This window comes from Pecten maximus, chromosome 8, assembly GCF_902652985.1.
Source record: "Pecten maximus chromosome 8, xPecMax1.1, whole genome shotgun sequence".
Classification (NCBI taxonomy): Eukaryota; Metazoa; Mollusca; class Bivalvia; order Pectinida; family Pectinidae; genus Pecten; species Pecten maximus.
In genome coordinates, this window is record NC_047022.1 from 38438473 (window position 1) to 38461075 (window position 22603).

Sequence of the window (22603 nt, forward strand, 5' to 3'; positions counted from 1 at the left end):
AGGTCACAGTATAAGTTCAAGGTCACAGGGGTCAAATATGCTAAAATCTTTTAAACATCTTCAATTAAGAACTAACATACTTGATATTTGTAGCATGCTGGGGTGAACAAAGTTGCCCTCAAATTCACCTTCACAGGAATAATTTCTTCCAAAATATATCAAAACTCAGGTGACCATTCAGGTCCATTGGCCTCTTGTTCTTCAAAACTTACCCAATGCCGTTTTATATATGGAGGTTATGGCATTTTAGTTATGATCGTAGGCTCTATCTTTTCTAGACAACTAGTTTTTATCTAAAAAAAACATCACTGATGATGTTGTGAACCTGTGCTTACTGTTTTGATAATCTATTCCTCGCCATAAAAAATGTATATCATTTTAAGTGTTGAGAAGCTGAAATCTTTTGAGGTTGATTTTATTTCTGAATATATGAAATTGTTATTGAAAATGTTCAGCTGATTTTTAGCTAGGATGAAGTCGAAGAAAGTTTTGCTATACCGTCGGCGTCGGTAGACAGCTAGGTTAAAGTGTTTTTTTTTTTTTTTTTTATATAAAACTACGTTATGTCAATACTAATGAGGATACAGCTGAGGTATTTGACGTGTGTTACTTGTGACGAGACCATTCCATTTGTGGATCTGCTTATCTTGACCGTGACCTTTGACCTATTTGAAAAAAATCTAATTAGAAATTTCAAACCACTTGGCCAGATATGTATTCTTCTGACAAATCTTGTACTAAAAAATAAATAAAATAAAACGACTCTTGTACTAAAAAAAGAAAACTAACAGAACTCACACATAGAAATATCTATTTCACCTGTACGATTTCCTTAAACTGGCCAATATGATACGGCAGCCAGTTGTTTATAATGTTTCAATCCCATTTCGGAAGCTGATCCGGTAAATGTTGGTATGATTTGAAAACCTCACATTTCGACAGTTTTCAGATACACTTAGAGTTTCTGGCAACTAAGAACTATAAGGCCTTTACCAGAAATATTTGATTAGTAGCATTAATAATTAGACCAAACCCCTTCCCTATTAACCTTATAAATCCTCAGACTACCAACAGATAGTGCTGTATTCCTGTCCAATCGCCAGACCTCGATTTTCCAGTATTTCGATCTAGACTCCAAATTGGACAACAGGACAATATACGCGTGTAAACAAAACAGTTGTAACTGACTCACGATCAAGGGCAAACTATCAGCGGAAGATCAGTTTATACTTAAAATCTGTAAAAATGTCTTCTTATTGAGGACCAAGTTGTCGTCGTCGAAAGGGTATGCTCTTTTCCTCTTCCGTGGTCTAAGAAGTACACTTCACAAAAGAATGGGATAATTATGATCCAGATTATTATTTTTTTTAAATCTATATCGGGTTCATTTTTTCAGTATATCACAAAGTAACTAAAGCAGAGTTCCTCGATCTGACAGGCGTTTAATATGAGACAAAAATTGGAAAAATAGAAACTTTCAGATATTTTCACGGTAACAACAATTGAGGAAACCGATCTTTAAGTGATAGAATACCGATTGGTCTGGCTTGATTGTGAGACGAATGTTTAACTGCCCGTCAGAATAAAAATGATACCCGCAGTACAGAAATATATCTTATTAACACCGACAAATGATATCCACGGTACAGAAATATATCTGATTAACACCGACAAATGATACCCACGGTACAGAAATATATCCCATTAACACCGACAAATGATACCCACGGTACAGAAATATATCCCATTAACACCGACAAATGATACCCACGATACAGAAATATATCTCATTAACACCGACGAATGATACCCACGGTACAGAAATATATCTCATTAACACCGACAAATGATACCCATGGTACAGAAATATATCTCATTAACACCGACAAATGATACCCACAGTACAGAAATATATCACATCAACTCCGACAAATGAAACGAAAAACAAAAATTATCTTGCATCATGAAATGATCGGTTAAAAATACATATTTTGTTAGTCTTTAATTAATTTATTCACTTTGAATTTAAAGAATAAGAGAGAACCTCTAATTTGGAGGTTGGTAATATCATAAGGGATGCTATCGTATACATGTAAACGTGTACAGTATTTTCCTGTTTTGAATTCATCATTATTACTCTTTTGTGGAGATTAAAAACAAACGGAATCGTATCTGCCCTGTTCTTCGTAATAATTATCGGCGCAGACTGACATGCGTTTTGTCAATTTTGAACAGATTTATACTGTCACTGAGGTCCGTCACGGCTATGATATCCTGACCAACAAATATCGCGTGGCCACTTTGTTGGTAATGCTGCAGTTTGATGACACACCTTGGTAGCAGATGACCTCTGTCCGTCATCAACAGTAATGTCCGAGAGTCTCCGAGAAAAACATACAATATACCGTCCTTGCAGTATATTCCTTCTGGTTTCCCAGCTGGTTCATACGTCCATTGTAACTTTCCTTCCTGCGAGAAGCAAGAGAGGAATGAATGATCCCGTGTTTCCACGCTTACAACGATATTCCCTGATGAAGTAACGGCAAGCTGTTTTAGAGGTTTTATATATGGTGGTCCAAACACACTAGGCTTACATATGGTGTCGTCACCAACTTTCAGCAGAACGTGACCCTCTCTGTCAACTACGTGGACATACCAAGAGGAAATGGCTTCCTGATCTGATTCCGATGTCTTGACTTTGGCTTTCGTGCCACCTTTCTGCTTTGCTCGGTTGTCGGAGGAAGAGTTCCCACACACCACTGCAAATTTACTTTCAGAGATGGCGGAAATCTTATAATATGCCTGATTGACAGTGATCGTTTCCTTGACATCCAATCCTTTGTGTGTCGTCAGTACAGAAATACGCTGACACCCAGGCTGCGTTACAACAACATCATCTGTGCCGGGTATGACCGAAATACTGTAGACGCCATTTAGCTTCATAGAAGAAATCGGCTCCCCTCTGTCTGTAAATCTTAAAATCTTATTGTTGGCTTGATCGACAGCAAAAAGCGAGTGTGAGATAAGAATGACATCACTAAAGGAGGACTGGTTCGTTCGGTCGTCTCTAGCATTACCCTCCGACACGTTAAGTTCTAACAGACATTCAAATGTCGAGGAATCATGACCAGAAATGTCAACATCAAATGAAATTTTCTTTCCATTGATGTCCATTTGTGATTCCTCATACATTTGTAAGCCTTCGGATACAGTGGTCACTTGTAATTTGCCTATTTCCGAACTATATCTCCCTAGTTTTTGACATATATTGACGAGCTCGGGGTGTATCTGTAGATGAAGTTGAACTGAATCTGCCTGAAGTTTCTAGGGAGCAGACATCGTCTGTGAACTCATGGATCCTCTTTCTCAGCACCTGTAGTGATGTTAGGATTTCTCTCACGTCAGTCTTCTGATGCACGTAGTCGACCTGTTTCCGATAGATTTTGATTTTTTCCTTCAACATTTTTGCCTGATCGATCTTATTCTTCGTCACACTCACGTTCTCAATTTGTGTCAACATATTGATCAGTTTGGCTATTGTTGAATCTCGAAACTTCTCTATCTGTGCAGCTATTGTGTGGAGGCTCTCAGAAACTCGCGTTTCAGAGGTCCTTAGAGATCGTTCGTGGACTTTGCCGTGTATTTCCATCCGATCTATGGTTTTTAGCAGTTCATCTAACTCGGTTCTGCGATCTTTGAAAAGTTCTTTTGACAGTTCCTTGCTTTTCTTAAATGTTCTGCAGTCACAATCATCTTGTTTGTGGTTTTCCAACACGCATTCAGAACAAGCGAATTCATAACATCCGAAACAGAAATAGCCACATGTTTCTTTATGTTGCCGACATTCTACCCCTGATGGCACCTCGACTCCTTCGCCTTGAACAGTTTGTAGGAGAGATAACACTAACTCGTCCTTCGGGAACGACTCGGCCCAGTGGTAATCGGACGCGTTCGCAAAAGGAGCCCGTATTTCCTTCCGGTCAACGGGACAGCGAACAGTGTTGTTTTTACGAGATGCTTTGATCAGTTGTTTTAGACAAGCAAAGCAGAATGAGTGATCGCATGGTAACCGGCGAGGGTCTGTATAGGTCTCTTGGCAGATCGGGCACGTTAGATGGTCATTCTTTATGTTGGCAGCCAAACGTCTTGACATTTTGTTGCTCTGATGAGGAAATAGTTGTCTAAAATAAAAATGATAATCATTATAAGATAGTTGTTCTTTTAGAAGTGGTGTTACATTCAAATGGAATTCGGCTACATCCTAGAAACAATTGAATGTTGGGAAGTTTTTTAAGTGGTCACTAATCACTATTATATATGACTTGGTTAGACTCGGTGAATCATTACTCTCGCGTTATACCCGACAGTATGTAATACCATTGGTGACTCATGTGGTAAAAATATGAAGAGAGATTCTAATTACACCAGCTTCACCATTAATGATTTTAGTTTATCATCTTATGTGTTTACTATTCATTATATGGCGAGGTTAAACCTTTATATGATGTTGTTCAACTATTATATTATGATGTAGGTCAGCTATTATATTATATGATGTAGTTCAACTATTATATATACTATTATAGTTTACAAATAATCAATTCATATAGAGCATTGTCTATACCATACATGACAGGAATTTTGTTCCATAGTTTCAAAAAAATATTTAAGTACTCATTTATTCTGCTATGGGTATGTAAAAATACAAACTAAATGTAATATAAAAATCTAAACTATAGACTATAATTTTTAATTTACCATAATTTCTCTGACTTTAATGTTATAGTGATAGATATTGTCAAGTCATTTAAAACTGTAACTGGAGTGAGGTGTACATGTACTTGTAGTCGTAATTCATACAAAGTCATACAAAACTGTAACTCGAGTGAGGTGTACATGTACTTGTAGTCGTAATTCTTACAAAGTCATACAAAACTGTAACTCGAGTGAGATGTACATGTACTTGTAGTCGTAATTCATACAAAGTCATACAAAACTGTAACTCGAGTGAGATGTACATGTACTTGTAGTCGTAATTCATACAAAGTCATACAAAACTGTAACTCGAGTGAGATGTACATGTACTTGTAGTCGTAATTCATACAAAGTCATACAAAGCTGTAACTCGAGTGAGGTGTACATGTACTTGTAGTCGTAATTCATACAAAGTCATACAAAGCTGTAACTCGAGTGAGGTGTACATGTACTTGTAGTCGTAATTCATACAAAGTCATACAAAGCTGTAACTCGAGTGAGGTGTACATGTACTTGTAGTCGTAATTCATACAAAGTCATACAAAGCTGTAACTCGAGTGAGGTATACATGTGATTCATACAAAGTCATACAAATGCACAATGTACTAATAGTCTTTTGGGTGGTGATATGATACGCTTACCGCTTTTACTTATTAAATTTCCGTATGTGGAACTATATCGTCAGGAGTAAAATACTACTTACCAAGGTGAATTAGAAGTGGTCACATGCCAGTCCGTCTGTATAGCATGCAATACTGTACTTAATGGCTGTGTGTTATGTGGCGTATGGAAACGGTACACATTTTACCATTGTCATTGTAACTAGCTATTGTTACAATATCACAGCAAACATCTTCTCATGACAATAGATATTATAACAAGTGCCTCATAGTTAAAACACATTAATTAGTATTTCTCAAATTCATTATTAAATTTTTATGGTTCAGCATGTTCGTCGGATTGTTGAGTGAATGTAGTATATAAGTTGATTTTTAATTCCAGTACAGACTTTACAATATAATGCGTGCGATATCAACCGTTAAGCTGACTGTACCTTAAATAACCCGTACCTTGTAATGTAAGAACAATAACATCAGTGAACCGACTACAGTCACGAGTTCGGATCTTTTTAACCTACTACATGTACGTGTCGATATTGTGTTGTATTTTAAAATCATTCTTGGTTGGGAGTGGAACTGAACCGGGTATACATAGCCGCTTACTGTTAGGGGCTATACATCGGAGAAAATAGAAAAACTGTTCAGAAAAAAAACACACAAAAAAAAAAAAACCCCGAAAAAACCAACGGACAAAACAAAACAAAAACAAAACAGAGACCAAGTTTTAACAAGGTGTATATTGTTGATTCATATTTTTATTTATTTTGTATGTTGTATATGAGATTCATGAGCTTATTAATTTTAAAAGACGCTTGGCATGTTTATAATAGTTCTTATTTATCTTATGAAGTAGAGTATGTAATAGATATCAGTTATCATATCATATTTTGATGGGATACATTATACTGTATACACTCTCCTAAAATGATTAGAAGATATACCAATTAACATTGGGTCAACATTCATCTATTAATAACGACAAGTTGGCCAGCTTGGTTTGATGGATTGTACCCTGGATTGACGTACAAGACAGCATTTGTGATAATATGTCAAGTTTACCACCAAATTAACAGGAAAACTTCTAACAAATTGTATGATTACATCTCGTCAAGGTTCGGCTGATGTGGTTTGATGGTACGGGGACAGCATTGGTGATATTACATAGGTATATTTACAATATCCATGAGAAAACTGAGAATAAATTACACTTACATGAATGGGGTTTTTAATACACTTTATTACATTTAACCATTTTCATAGTTATATTCATGTTTAAGCGATATAAGATTAAAAGGGGTACAATTTGATAGCGCGAACTATTATAAAAGCCTGTCTGACATGCCTACTCTTCTTCCGTTTAGTTTAAGAGAGATATTTCGTTATCGTCAGATATTTGATTTAATATTTGTAAGGAAATCTGAAGATTTATAATGTCTACTTGTAAAAGCCTGATCTTTTTAGGACATTTTAGACGTTCAAACGTCTCCCAGGAGTGACGGAAAGTAAGAACTAAACGTGGAAATATAACCCTACGGTTTTTGATAGACCTATGCCACTATATTACGTGTAGTCATCTCCCTTTATCCTAGACTTATCATCACCACTTTTGGTAAAGGTAGACGCAGCCTAGTACAGTGATAATGTAAAATGTCAATTGAACTTTAGTTTCTCTGTTTATTGTACCCAATACTGTATACATGTATATTAGTAATCGTCAATAAGGCTGTATTATATTTTGTCAGTGAATCATATATTACAATGTTACCCCGTCATCGTGTTATATATATTACAATGTTACCCGTCATCGTGTTATACCCCGTCATCGTGTTATATATATTACAATGTGTTACCCCGTCATCGTGTTATGTATATTACAATGTTACCTCGTCATCGTGTTATATATATTACAATGTTACCCCGTCATTGTGTTATACCCCGTCATCGTGTTATATATATTACAATGTGTTACCCCGTCATCGTGTTATATATATTACAATGTGTTACCCCGTCATCGTGTTATATATATTACAATGTTATCCGTCATCGTGTTATATATATTACAATGTTACCTCGTCATCGTGTTATATATATTACAATGTTACCCCGTCATCGTGTTATATATATTACAATGTTACCCCGTCATCGTGTTATATATATTACAATGTTACCCCGTCATCGTGTTATATATATTACAATGTTACCCCGTCATCGTGTTATATATATTACAATGTTACCCCGTCATCGTGTTATATATATTACAATGTGTTACCCCGTCATCGTGTTATATATATTACAATGTTACCCCGTCATCGTGTTATATATATTACAATGTTACCCCGTCATCGTGTTACGTATTTTACAATGTTACCCCGTCATCGTGTTATATATATTACAATGTTACCCCGTCATCGTGTTATATATATTACAATGTTACCCCGTCATCGTGTTATATATATTACAATGTTACCACGTCATCGTGTTATATATATTACAATGTTACCCCGTCATCGTGTTATATATATTACAATGTTACCCCGTCATCGTGTTATATATATAACAATGTTACCCCGTCATCGTGTTATATATATTACAATGTTACCTCGTCATCGTGTTATATATATAACAATGTTACCCCGTCATCGTGTTATATATATTACAATGTGTTACCCCGTCATCGTGTTATATATATTACAATGTGTTACCCCGTCATCGTGTTATGTATATTACAATGTTACCTCGTCATCGTGTTATATATATTACAATGTGTTACCCCGTCATCGTGTTATATATATTACAATGTGTTACCCCGTCATCGTGTTATATATATTACAATGTTACCCGTCATCGTGTTATATATATTACAATGTTACCCGTCATCGTGTTATATATATTACAATGTTACCCCGTCATCGTGTTATATGTATTACAATGTTACCTCGTCATCGTGTTACGTATATTACAATGTTACCCCGTCATCGTGTTATATATATTACAATGTTACCCCGTCATCGTGTTATATATATTACAATGTTACCACGTCATCGTGTTATACATATTACAATGTTACCTCGTCATCGTGTTATATACATTACAATGTTACCCCGTCATCGTGTTATATACATTACAATGTTACCCCGTCATCGTGTTATATATATTACAATGTTACCCCGTCATCGTGTTATATACATTACAATGTTACCCCGTCATCGTGTTATATACATTACAATGTTACCCCGTCATCGTGTTATATATATTACAATGTTACCCGTCATCGTGTTATACATATTACAATGTGTTACCCCGTCATCGTGTTACGTATATTACAATGTTACCCCGTCATCGTGTTATATGTATTACAATGTTACCTCGTCATCGTGTTATGTATATTACAATGTTACCTCGTCATCGTGTTATATATATTACAATGTGTTACCCCGTCATCGTGTTATATATATTACAATGTGTTACCCCGTCATCGTGTTATATGTATTACAATGTTACCTCGTCATCGTGTTATGTATATTACAATGTTACCTCGTCATCGTGTTATATATATTACAATGTGTTACCCCGTCATCGTGTTATATATATTACAATGTGTTACCCCGTCATCGTGTTATATATATTACAATGTTACCCGTCATCGTGTTATATATATTACAATGTTACCTCGTCATCGTGTTACGTATATTACAATGTTACCCCGTCATCGTGTTATATACATTACAATGTGTTACCCCGTCATCGTGTTATATATATTACAATGTGTTACCCCGTCATCGTGTTATATATATTACAATGTAACCCGTCATCGTGTTATATATATTACAATGTTACCCGTCATCGTGTTATATATATTACAATGTTACCCGTCATCGTGTTATATATATTACAATGTTACCCCGTCATCGTGTTATATATATTACAATGTGTTACCCCGTCATCGTGTTATATATATTACAATGTTACCCCGTCATCGTGTTATATACATTACAATGTGTTACCCCGTCATCGTGTTATATATATTACAATGTGTTACCCCGTCATCGTGTTATATATATTACAATGTGTTACCCCGTCATCGTGTTATATATATTACAATGTTACCCCGTCATCGTGTTATATACATTACAATGTGTTACCCCGTCATCGTGTTATATACATTACAATGTGTTACCCCGTCATCGTGTTATATATATTACAATGTGTTACCCCGTCATCGTGTTATATATATTACAATGTAACCCGTCATCGTGTTATATATATTACAATGTTACCCGTCATCGTGTTATATATATTACAATGTTACCCGTCATCGTGTTATATATATTACAATGTTACCCCGTCATCGTGTTATATATATTACAATGTGTTACCCCGTCATCGTGTTATATATATTACAATGTTACCCCGTCATCGTGTTATATATATTACAATGTTACCCCGTCATCGTGTTATATACAGTCAAACTTCGATGTTTCGAAGTTCAAGGGACTAACAGAAAAACTTCGATACAGCGGGACTTCGAATTATTCATGGTTGACAATAGATCGATGTTTTCTTGATAATGACCATATCTGTTAACGTTACATGTCCTCAGTGTCTTCGTGTTAATCGTCGCCTGTCAGGCTCACATCGAAAAGTTTAGTTAATTTATACCTCAAACACAACAAAATAAAAATTCTTTTCATTAATTATACCTAAGCATTTTATTAATTAAACAAAATATGTATCAGTTACAAAACACTTATATCGCGTTAACAGATAAAACAAAAGAAGTACAATGCACACTTACGTAAGTCGTTAGGCTTTTCTGCTAAAGACACGTGCGTTTACGTTATGTGCATATAAAATACGGAATGCCGATCGGTTGGAGAATGCATGATTGAATGACAAATAATCGATTTACTTGGATATTTATGTATAAGTTTGAAACGTGACACTTTGAATATGAGTGAAGCCATCGCTAATTGTTTGTGTTTAAAATTGGTCCGGTTGTTTTACAGTTCCGTAAAATTTACTCACCGACCGCTGATTTCAATGGCGGCGGAGATTATCAGAGACGACTACCGAAATGTTTTACCGGAGTGATTAAATGTCATGGCTTCTAAATACACTTTTTATCTATCAATTTGGTCTGATTATTAATAAACCCCTTGACCGGGAGTGACAACACACGCTATCGTTATCCCTATTGTCAGTCAGGGCATTTGGTGGAGAGGTGTGAAATCTTGCCGCAGGGGTCACGACAAACACCTGTCCAGTGGTCAGTACAGGTAAATTTTTTGTTCGAATCATGAGATGTCAATTACCTATAATATCATAGCTAACGGGTCATGAAAAAAGTTCGATACATCGAAAACTTCGATTTATAAAAATTCGAATCATACATAGTTTCGTTAGTAGTGTTATATAGTGAGAAAATTCGGGACCAAGCAAAAAGTTCGATACAGCGAGAAATTCGAATCATCGAAGTTCGAATCATCGAGGTTTGACTGTATATTACAATGTGTTACCCCGTCATCGTGTTATATATATTACAATGTAACCCGTCATCGTGTTATATATATTACAATGTTACCCCGTCATCGTGTTACGTATATTACAATGTTACCCCGTCATCGTGTTATATATATTACAATGTTACCCCGTCATCGTGTTATATATATTACAATGTTACCCCGTCATCGTGTTATATATATTACAATGTGTTACCCCGTCATCGTGTTATATATATTACAATGTTACCCCGTCATCGTGTTATATATATTACAATGTGTTACCCCGTCATCGTGTTATATATATTACAATGTTACCCGTCATCGTGTTATATATATTAAAATGTTACCCCGTCATCGTGTTATACATATTACAATGTTACCCCGTCATCGTGTTATATATATTACAATGTTACCCCGTCATCGTGTTATATATATTACAATGTTACCCCGTCATCGTGTTATATATTATACAATTATTGCCCTCGTTCCGGGTTGACATGAATATTTGCCCACCCTTGAGGTGTCATGTCACCCGAGGGCGTAGCCCTCGGGTGACATGACACCTCTCGGGTGGTCAAATATTCATGTCAACCCGGAACAAGGGCAGTAATTGTTTTATTATACCGAAAAAAACATAAGTGAATCAATTTTGGTATCAATAAGTTTATTTATTAGACTATCAACAGTTTTTAAGAAATTTATTTCATTAATTCATCAACTATTCAACAAATGCTCAATTGTAATCAACCTATAGCCATAGGATTCTAACCTGACCACTGATGTCTATACTCATTTTGTTCAATGTGTATTTCTTCAAACCATATTTTAGACTGTTCAACGAAGATCGTTTAAGAGGTACCCCATCGTCTTTCTGGGCCCCGGCATAAAATTCTCCCAGTAGAACGTTCAATGTATGGACGTCGAAGTTTTCAAAATCCTTTGGTCTACCTGTTGCAGATAGGAAATGTATAAAGGAATCCACGGCCCCATTGATGACCCTTTTGGTGTTTTTAGAATCCTTTTCTTGCAATAATTTCGCCATTTCCTCCACTGTTGGCAGACGATAGCGTCCGCCGGCAGCCATTGTTGTTATCGAGCAGAATACTCGGAACTCCTCTGATTCGACTACTTTTGAAGACGTTACGGAAGAGAGTTCCGAGTTGGGGCTCACGAGAGGGTGACATAACGATTTTGGAGGGCTCACGAGAGGGTGACATTATGATATTCAGAGGGTGACATGATGTTTCGAAAGCGACAGCAAGTAAATAATGAATTATTTGGAAATTTGTGGTTGACATAACGAATGTTTTTAATCACGTGACATGGTTTTCACTAATCAGAAGCTGTGATACAAGTCTGAGGTATAATAAATTACAATGTTACCCCGTCATCGTGTTATATATATTACAATGTTACCCGTCATCGTGTTATATATATTACAATGTTACCCCGTCATCGTGTTATATATATTACAATGTTACCCCGTCATCGTGTTATATATATTACAATGTTACCCGTCATCGTGTTATACATGTATATATTACAATGTTACCCCGTCATCGTGTTATATATATTACAATGTGTTACCCCGTCATCGTGTTATATATATTACAATGTTACCCCGTCATCGTGTTATATATATTACAATGTTACCCCGTCATCGTGTTATATATATTACAATGTTACCCCGTCATCGTGTTATATATATTACAATGTAACCCGTCATCGTGTTATATATATTACAATGTTACCCCGTCATCGTGTTACGTATATTACAATGTTACCCCGTCATCGTGTTATATATATTACAATGTTACCCCGTCATCGTGTTATATATATTACAATGTTACCCCGTCATCGTGTTATATATATTACAATGTGTTACCCCGTCATCGTTGTTATATATATTACAATGTTACCCCGTCATCGTGTTATATATATTTACAATGTGTTAACCCCGTCATCGTGGTATATATATTACAATGTTACCCGTCATCGTGTTATATATTTAAAATGTTACCCCGTCATCGTGTTATACATATTACAATGTTACCCCGTCATCGTGTTATATATATTACAATGTTACCCCGTCATCGTGTTATATATATTACAATGTTACCCCGTCATCGTGTTATATATATTACAATGTTACCCCGTCATCGTGTTATATATTATACAATTATTGCCCTCGTTCCGGGTTGACATGAATATTTGCCCAACCTCTCGGGTGGTCAAATATTCATGTCAACCCGGAACAAGGGCAGTAATTGTTTTATTATACCGAAAAAAACATAAGTGAATCAATTTTGGTATCAATAAGTTTATTTATTACTAGACTATCAACAGTTTTAAGAAATTTATTTCATTAATTCATCAACTATTCAACAAATGCTCAATTGTAATCAACCTATAGCCATAGGATTCTAACCTGACCACTGATGTCTATACTCATTTTGTTCAATGTGTATTTCTTCAAACCATATTTAGACTGTTCAACGAAGATCGTTTAAGAGGTACCCCATCGTCTTTCTGGGCCCCGGCATAAAATTCTCCCAGTAGAACGTTCAATGTATGGACGTCGAAGTTTTCAAAATCCTTTGGTCTACCTGTTGCAGATAGGAAATGTATAAAGGAATCCACGGCCCCATTGATGACCCTTTTGGTGTTTTTAGAATCCTTTTCTTGCAATAATTTCGCCATTTCCTCCACTGTTGGCAGACGATAGCGTCCGCCGGCAGCCATTGTTGTTATCGAGCAGAATACTCGGAACTCCTCTGATTCGACTACTTTTGAAGACGTTACGGAAGAGAGTTCCGAGTTGGGGCTCACGAGAGGGTGACATAACGATTTTGGAGGGCTCACGAGAGGGTGACATTATGATATTCAGAGGGTGACATGATGTTTCGAAAGCGACAGCAAGTAAATAATGAATTATTTGGAAATTTGTGGTTGACATAACGAATGTTTTTAATCACGTGACATGGTTTTCACTAATCAGAAGCTGTGATACAAGTCTGAGGTATAATAAATTACAATGTTACCCCGTCATCGTGTTATATATATTACAATGTTACCCGTCATCGTGTTATATATATTACAATGTTACCCCGTCATCGTGTTATATATATTACAATGTTACCCCGTCATCGTGTTATATATATTACAATGTTACCCGTCATCGTGTTATACATGTATATATTACAATGTTACCCCGTCATCGTGTTATATATATTACAATGTGTTACCCCGTCATCGTGTTATATATATTACAATGTTACCCCGTCATCGTGTTATATATATTACAATGTTACCCCGTCATCGTGTTATATATATTACAATGTTACCCCGCCATCGTGTTATATATATTACAATGTTACCCCGTCATCGTGTTATATTGATTATTCCTATGACGTAAAGTCGGATGCGAACTACTACAATGTTTATTTATATAGTAATTGTCTATAAAACAGAATTGAATTTTCCACGGATGAATTATTATAACGCCGCGCCAGGTAATGCCCTACACTTGCTAGATGTTTGGTTGATGTTTTGTTCGAAGAATAACCCATGAGAAAATTCGCACTTAATGGTCTAGCACTGGTGTTCTATCAAATCCTTCACCTTAGTAACATCATAGCAAACATTTGCTGTAAATTGTACATGGAGAGAGGCATAATCAGTGATGTTACATTGGATTGGTAAACATATTTGAAACAATAAAACACTCAAATCCTGGGTACGAAAAACCTGCAATTACTCGAAAAACCGGATGAATCGGACCCATTATAAATATAAATACCGGTGTATAGATATAAATGTAGTAATCTGTCGCTTAAAGTATTTCTACCTCTGCCAGGATTATCACGTACAGGTAGACTCTAGTCACCTACACATGTAAATGGTGATATTAATCCAGGATTATCACGTACAGGTAGACTCCAGTCACATACACATGTAAATGGTGATATCAATCCAGGATTATCACGTACAGGTAGACTTTAGTCACATACACATGTAAATGGTGATATTAATCCAGGATTATCACGTACAGGTAGACTAGTCACAAACACATGTAAATGGTGATATTAATCCAGGATTATCACGTACAGGTAGACTGTAGTCACATACACATGTAAATGGTGATATCAATCCAGGATTATCACGTACAGGTAGACTGTAGTCACATACACATGTAAATGGTGATATTAATCCAGGATTATCACGTACAGGTAGACTGTAGTCACATACACATGTAAATGGTGATATTAATCCAGGATTATCACGTACAGGTAGACTGTAGTCACATACACATGTAAATGGTGATATTAATCCAGGATTATCACGTACAGGTAGACTGTAGTCACATACACATGTAAATGGTGATATTAATCCAGGATTATCACGTACAGGTAGACTAGTCACATACACATGTAAATGGTGATATTAATCCAGGATTATCAGGTACAGGTAGACTGTAGTCACATACACATGTAAATGGTGATATTAATCCAGGATTATTACGTACAGGTAGACTGTAGTCACATACACATGTAAATGGTGATATTAATCCAGGATTATCACGTACAGGTACACTTTAGTCACATACACATGTAAATGGTGGTATTAATCCAGGATTATCACGTACAGGTAGACTCTAGTCACATACACATGTAAATGGTGATATTAATCCAGGATTATCACGTACAGGTAGACTCTAGTCACATACACATGTAAATGGTGGTATTAATCCAGGATTATCACGTGCAGGTAGACTAGTCACAAACACATGTAAATGGTGATATTAATCCAGGATTATCACGTACAGGTAGACTTTAGTCACATACACATGTAAATGGTGATATTAATCCAGGATTATCACGTACAGGTAGACGTTAGTCACATACACATGTAAATGGTGATTGTAATCTGTCACTCACACTAGGATACATGATATCAGATTAAATATAGACAAGCACTCTTTCCAGTACGGATATTTAAATCTCCAATAATTATAGTGTAACCACCATTAAAGTTCTTTGCCAAAAGAGACTCTAACTCATCCTTTAGTCACAGTTGCTAATTGTGTAATATTGAGGACTTACTGGTAGATAAACAATTAATTTGTAAATCGTTATATAAATCTAAATTAACGACATTTTTGTCAACACCGACAATTACAAAAGGATCAAAGTAAACTTCGTCGATAGAAACAATTATTTAAATTATCTCGGATTAAAACAATACATAGTAATACCACCACCTGGTATATGGTGTGTTTCCTTGGTAAAACAATAGATGGAAAGTTGTCAATATAAGTCCATATTAATTAGGTATTCTGCATTCAGTAATAAATATGCTAAAAGTGTAAATTAGGATAAGAAGAAACTGAATTAATTTCAGACCTACAATTGGCTGGTAGTATATATGTACTGACTATACTGGATTTAATACTCGGACGGTGGAAATATAATGAAGAAGAATATTTCCAAATGAGATCAAGTTGACCATAAAATGTTCCCATGGTCTTCTCTCGAAGCTTGTTAACTTCCTCGTCACTGATGTAAATAAAGCGACTGATGTTGACGAGTACATTTGTCCTTGATTTCAAGTTCTCGGGTTACATTTGTTATCTAGAGATAGCACATCGTCAACATAAACATAGGTGAAATCAAAGGACTTTAAAAGGACTATGTTACCTGTTCTGATTGGATCTTCCATATAATCAGCTTTGTATTAATACAAAACAATTCAGTCAACAGAAGGGTACAGTTCGTTCACACGAGCATGTCAATGGTGTGTCGGAAGATCACACGAGCATGTCAATGGTGTGTCGGAAGATCACACGAGCATGTCAATGGTGTGTCGGAAGATCACACGAGCATGTCAATGGTGTGCTGGAAGATCACACGAGCATGTCAATGGTGTGTCGGAAGATCACACGAGCATGTCAATGGTGTGTCGGAAGATCTCACGAGCATGTCAATGGTGTGTCGGAAGATCACACGAGCATGTCAATGGTGTGTCGGAAGATCACACGAGCATGTCAATGGTGTGTCGGAAGATCTCACGAGCATGTCAATGGTGTGTCGGAAGATCACACGAGCATGTCAATGGTGTGTCGGAAGATCACACGAGCATGTCAATGGTGTGTCGGAAGATCACACGAGCATGTCAATGGTGTGTCGGAAGATCACACGAGCATGTCAATGGTGTGTCGGAAGATCACACGAGCATGTCAATGGTGTGTCGGAAGATCTCATCACCAATCTCCACAAGGATGTTGTTGATCAGAAATTCAACATCACTGCTGATCAACTTTTCAGTCCCGAGGTTTTATCGTAAAGTGCTTCCTACGTATTAATTTATTCACTTAAACTTTTTTTTGTAATCCAACATGGAAAATGACGAAATGGACTGTGGGTCTTTTACAAATTCCCATCCAGATTTTAACCTTTAATTCATTTTTGCTAAACTGTATCCAATTTGTTACTTACACACATAAAAAATCAAAACATTTTCATTTGTATTTTCCTGGAATGTCGGATTATTAAGAGGGATGCTTTCGTTTTTGAGCTCATGTATACTTTTTAATTGTGGATAACCAAGTAGCCGATACAATTCTGAGCAAGCTTTGTTGGTTTCTATCAGGACGTTTGTGTTGATTTGGTATCTCCATTTACGTGCTGTTTTAGCGGAATCATGCCTTCGTGTATCATCAACAGGTCCGTCTTTAGTGGAGGCAGTCATCTTGGTCAAACGGAGATGATCCTCTTTATCAAATTGATATCCAATGAAGTTGTAAATGTCTTTGAATGTTTCCAAATTATTTTGTGCCAAAGCCTCGTAGAAAACGGTGTATAATCTCCCAGGATGAGTTTTCTTTACTTGAATTGATTCCTGATAATCACTTTTCATTTTTTTACACAATGACAATGCGCCACCCGGAACAGGGGTCCACTTGAGTCTGTACCTCGAATTCATTATCGCTCTTGGGTCTCTTAAAAGGTGAATTATTTTTAGATTAGGAAACTCGGTGAGCAGCTTTGATGCCAGGCCGATACTAATTCTAGGAATTTTACTGACTTTTGATACAGCAGTTGAGCACTGATTAAAGTATTTCTCGGGGCATCCATTTCTCGTTTTGCTACATGCAGAGAATTTCTGTTGTCCCATAGATTTAATATAATGCCATGATTGTAGGAGGTGCCTGTATTTGCGGCTGTCACAATTGTATATCCCTCGTATGACATCCAATACCTGGTCATCAGTCTGGTTGTTTCTTCTGTGGAACACAAAAGACTGTTTAGTTGTAACTCGTATGATAAACAGTTGAAAAGCACCTTTTAACATTAACAGCCGGGAAACATGTTTGGTTTATGTTACATACCATTATAGAAATATAAGATAAGTGAATTTTAACATTAATATTCATGAGTAACACAACAGGAAATATTTAAGCTACATCCGGGGATGTTTAATTTATGCAATATACAATCAGATAATTCGAAATCCAATATCTCTGTGATATTTTCTGCATCTCAAGTGATTCAGCTTAAAGGGACATTTCTTCGTTTGAATAAAGTTTAGGTCTCAAAATTAAATTTACTTTTCCCCAAGTAGTAAAAGTTATAATCTTTAAAGCAATGTTACTCTCAAGATGGACCAAAGTTCTTCGAGTATTAAGTCCTGAACTTCTTAATTCGACCCAAGTACCACTTATTACCGCAAAGACATACAGTATTTGTATGCGATGCGCCCTTTTCTTGTACATTTCGGCGTTAATTTCATTACATGTAGGAACATACATTCATATAATCATCGTTCAGACATAGATTTCATCAACAGAAATTGTGTATGTTTCTGATGTCCGAACGAAGGAATGCCCCTTTAATACGAAAATATGATAGCTCCATTTTTCAAAAATAGACAAAACAGTTGATGGTAAGAATAAACATTGAGTCTCCTTGTCCCTATCATGCTACAGACTAAATTTTATCATAATCCATTCAGGTGTTCAGGACTAGTAGCGATTTAAAGGTAATGTTGACGGAGGCTACGCCATTGATCACCAATTAGAAACAAAAATACGCACATAATTTGAACAAACCGCGAGAAAAAAATATCTTCTCTAGATCTCCTTCCATTAAAGAGTCTGCATAAGAAGTGAAAAATAATATTTCTATTGTTTACAGTGAAAAGGACTCTAGATCAGATGATACCATGGTACCTCATAATGGGTTATTGACTGTGCAAAAACAGAGCTCAATAAATATTACGGCAAAAGACCTTTTTTCTTTTATCAATATAAATATAAACGTTATTCATCTTACAACAATTAGTTTCTTTTATCTTCATATATAATATCACACATTATGTTGAGGCTGTTCTACGAACCTGCAACTTTCATCCATCATACTACACAGAAAGCCTGGTTTAAAATATCCAAACGTCGTCAGGTTGTGTAGCGGTTCGTAGATATAGAAATTTTCATTTCTGAATCCGAGCATCTCTCCCAGGAAGGTAGTTCCACCTCTTAAGTAGGCAATCAGCAGTACGTCATATGTCTTATTTTGCGAAGATATCTTGTCGGGGATAACATCAAACCTGTAAATCAACATTTTAGTATATGTATCACAGAAACAAGACAACACGGCGGGTCATTACAGAACCTATCAATCAACATTGTATTACAGTAACAAGACAACACGGCGGGACCATCACCGAACCTATATATCAACATTGTATTACATTAACAAGACAACACAGTGGGACATCACAGAACCTATAAATCAACATTTTATTACAATAACAAGACAACACGGCGGGTCATCACCAAACCTATAAATCAACATTGTATTACATTAACAAGACAACACGGCGGGTCATCACCAAACCTATAAATCAACATTGTATTACAGTAACAAGACAACACGGCGGGTCATCACCAAACCTATAAGTCAACATTGTATTACACTAACAAGACAACACGGCGCGGACATCAATCATCATAGTACTAGTATTACAGTAACAAGATAACATGGCGGGGACATCACCAACTGTAAACCATACTTTTATTGTTAGATTTATATTGATACTGTATCATTATTTGAACAGGTAGGTATGATGCAGCCTAGTTCTTATATTCTTGGTGATAGATAATTAGATCCTAGGTTTTGTCTATATGGGTTGTGTTAACCAAGAGTTTGTCTTACTAGGATAGACAGTTTGTCTTACTGGGATAGATTTTTTTTATTACTGGGATAGAGCAACTCCTATCAACTTCCCTTTCATCTGACCTACAGTTGCACGTGCTAGTTTTAAAGTGAACAATTCCCTGTTTTATAATCTCTGTTCTCAATGACCATCGGACTCGTGCAGTCCACCGCTGGTTATCAAACCTTGCACACCAACCTGTCCCTCAACGGGTGTAGACAACCCGAGTTCTCTTTTACTGAGTACTTGTTTCTCAGAAACTTACTGTTTTATATCAAAGCAATTATTGTCATTCTAAGTAAGTAGTAACCAACTGATGATGTTACAAGTTTTATTTAACACTTGTTTGTTTGCTGGTATACGAGTTATTGATTACTTGTCTATATATCTGGAGTTTAACCAGGGCATCTCATCAGTTCACAGCTTTATGCATAATATATATGTTACTGGCACCTGATATTCCGAAAATAGTTCACTGGCCATGTATTGTATTGATTTCTCTTTTTCCTCGTAAATAGTGTTTGTCTTAACATATTGTGTGTTTTCGTAATGCAAAATTACCTGCTCTTATTGATTGTTACGTTTTAGTTTGCGTGTGAAAATTTCGTCGTTTTCTAACAAATTTTACGTTTCAGTCACACATACATGACGAAATAATCAATACCTGCTCACAGGACCAGAAGACCCTACAATACGATATTACGGAATTAACTATCCTACATTCATTTAACATATATTGATTGCATGTTTCTGTTTCAGAAAGTTCAAGTAGGGGAGTATTTTTTCTTTAAGTTGTAAATATTGTATTAGTACCGTTCCTTTGTTGTACTTTACACTGAAACCATATCGGTTTTACTTCATTTAGAAAAAAAGTTGAACAATATACATAGCGTACATAAGATCTCTCCTAAAGGTAACAATGAGTATAAGAATTGTGATTTTGAAACTTCAAAGTTGAATGTTATAACTACATTTGAATGAAACATAAAATGTGTTTAAGTATCACAATATGAGATATCTGTCTGAACGTTAGGACAATACCCGAGACTCGGTATAATATATAAATAGCTATTAACCATGTTTACCAAAGTGCTAACTTTATGATAGCCTAAAATCCAGCATCAAGGAAAGGATTTCCTCCACCCGTCGGATACAGACCAAAATGTCCATAATGGCTTATCAGCCGTAGGTCATCAACCAATGAGTTCTGGGGGCAGTTATGGGTACTGCTGTCTAATCTTTACAGTTAATGTAATTAAGGCAAAAAATTGCAGGTTCTGAAGTGTCGGTGGATTCAAGGATAAGATAATAAGGACGTAATTAAGGATTTTAAGTCTCTTTATTAAATCCTATACTATATAAATGATACAAATGAGGAAACAGAAAGATGCAAACAAACTGAGGTTTTGAATTGGTCTACCAGTGTAAGATTGTCCTTAATGACCAATTGTTCTTTAAACACATAAAACAACACTTTTAAAAATTATGATAAATGATACATAATTACATATATGAACAAAAACTATGCCTATCAGATTAAAAGGGCGAAAGATTGCCATAGAAAAGGAAAAGGGTGAAGATGACACAAACAGTAATGGATAATCTTCCATTCTAAGAGACTGTCAAATCTATATATTTTTAGAAATCTATGTGTAACTGACAAACTCAGCAGCACATTTGAATATATTTGGTTTGTTCATCACAATTACCGCAGTCAGTTCATCTAGACTAGTGATTGTGATTGACATCAAATAATTTATCACAGAGGGTTTTACGTGGTTAATCACACTTACTGCAAAGTGCAAATGTGATGTACAATTTCATGGGCATTACAACAGGTACAAGATGAGGAGTAAAGAAGATGATCTCTGTATAGATCAAAATTAAAATTACTAATTTCTAAGTGGCAGAGTAAGCGGTTGTATTTTCTATCACTGTGCTGGTTTAGGGTCTCTGTTTGTGTCTAGTATCATGATGTCACTGACAGCTCTTCTTAAACGTTGTTTAAATAAGTATAATGATGTGATGCTGGTCAGGTTCTTTGCTTCAAGTTCATTATTAACAGAAATACATAGTGTCTTTAACATACAGAATACCACACCAATTTGTTGTTTATTTATAGCTTTGGCTCAAGTATTGTACTTTACATTTCAATATTTTTCTTCAATAAATAAATGAATTAATTGCATTGCCTGTAAAAAGATAGAATAGGTCGTTAAAAATTAAGCATGCTGAAAATCAAAATGTCTCCGACACCGAAATATGTCCTAATGACAAACATATTTAAATAAGTTTATCCCTATTTTTGTAAATCAATGCATGTGTTTTGAATTGGACACAGAAGAACATGCAAAACCCATTAAAATGTTGACAGTTACGATAACGTCCTCAATCTGTCAATAGCATTGTCTTAATGTAACCTACAGCAGAAAGAGTTCACTGGCAACAAGTTAAACATTTCAACCTGAAGGGATACCCTACATTGTCCGACTGACCAATGGCGATCTCATACAT

At 35.8% G+C, this 22603-nt stretch overlaps 2 protein-coding genes across 2 annotated transcripts; both read right to left on the reverse strand.

Annotated features, from left to right (window-relative positions):
- Positions 1–3210: 3210 nt before the first annotated feature.
- Positions 3211–4194, reverse strand: LOC117333686 (tripartite motif-containing protein 59-like). The gene has a single exon (XM_033893105.1). The coding sequence runs from the start codon at positions 4151–4153 to the stop codon at positions 3242–3244; it is 912 nt and encodes a 303-aa protein (XP_033748996.1). The 5' UTR covers positions 4154–4194; the 3' UTR covers positions 3211–3241.
- A 13168-nt stretch (positions 4195–17362) lies between these two features.
- Positions 17363–22603, reverse strand: LOC117332315 (carbohydrate sulfotransferase 1-like). The gene is made up of 3 exons (XM_033891201.1): positions 22566–22603; positions 19271–19480; positions 17363–18158 (listed from the first exon to the last, which is right to left on the reverse strand). The coding sequence occupies exons 1-3, from the start codon at positions 22601–22603 to the stop codon at positions 17363–17365; spliced, it is 1044 nt and encodes a 347-aa protein (XP_033747092.1).

Bases quoted from the DNA above. Each gene is read 5' to 3' on its own strand.
- LOC117333686 (XM_033893105.1), bottom strand. From the start codon at position 4,153: ATGTCAAGACGTTTGGCTGCCAACATAAAGAATGACCATCTAACGTGC.
- LOC117332315 (XM_033891201.1), bottom strand. From the start codon at position 22,603: ATGTATGAGATCGCCATTGGTCAGTCGGACAATGTAGG. The intron at 19,481-22,565 runs GTATCCCTTCAG...GTTGATTTACAG, and splicing joins GGTCAGTCGGACAATGTAGG to GTTTGATGTTATCCCCGACA. The intron at 18,159-19,270 runs GTTCGTAGAACA...TGTGTTCCACAG, and splicing joins ATGATGGATGAAAGTTGCAG to AAGAAACAACCAGACTGATG.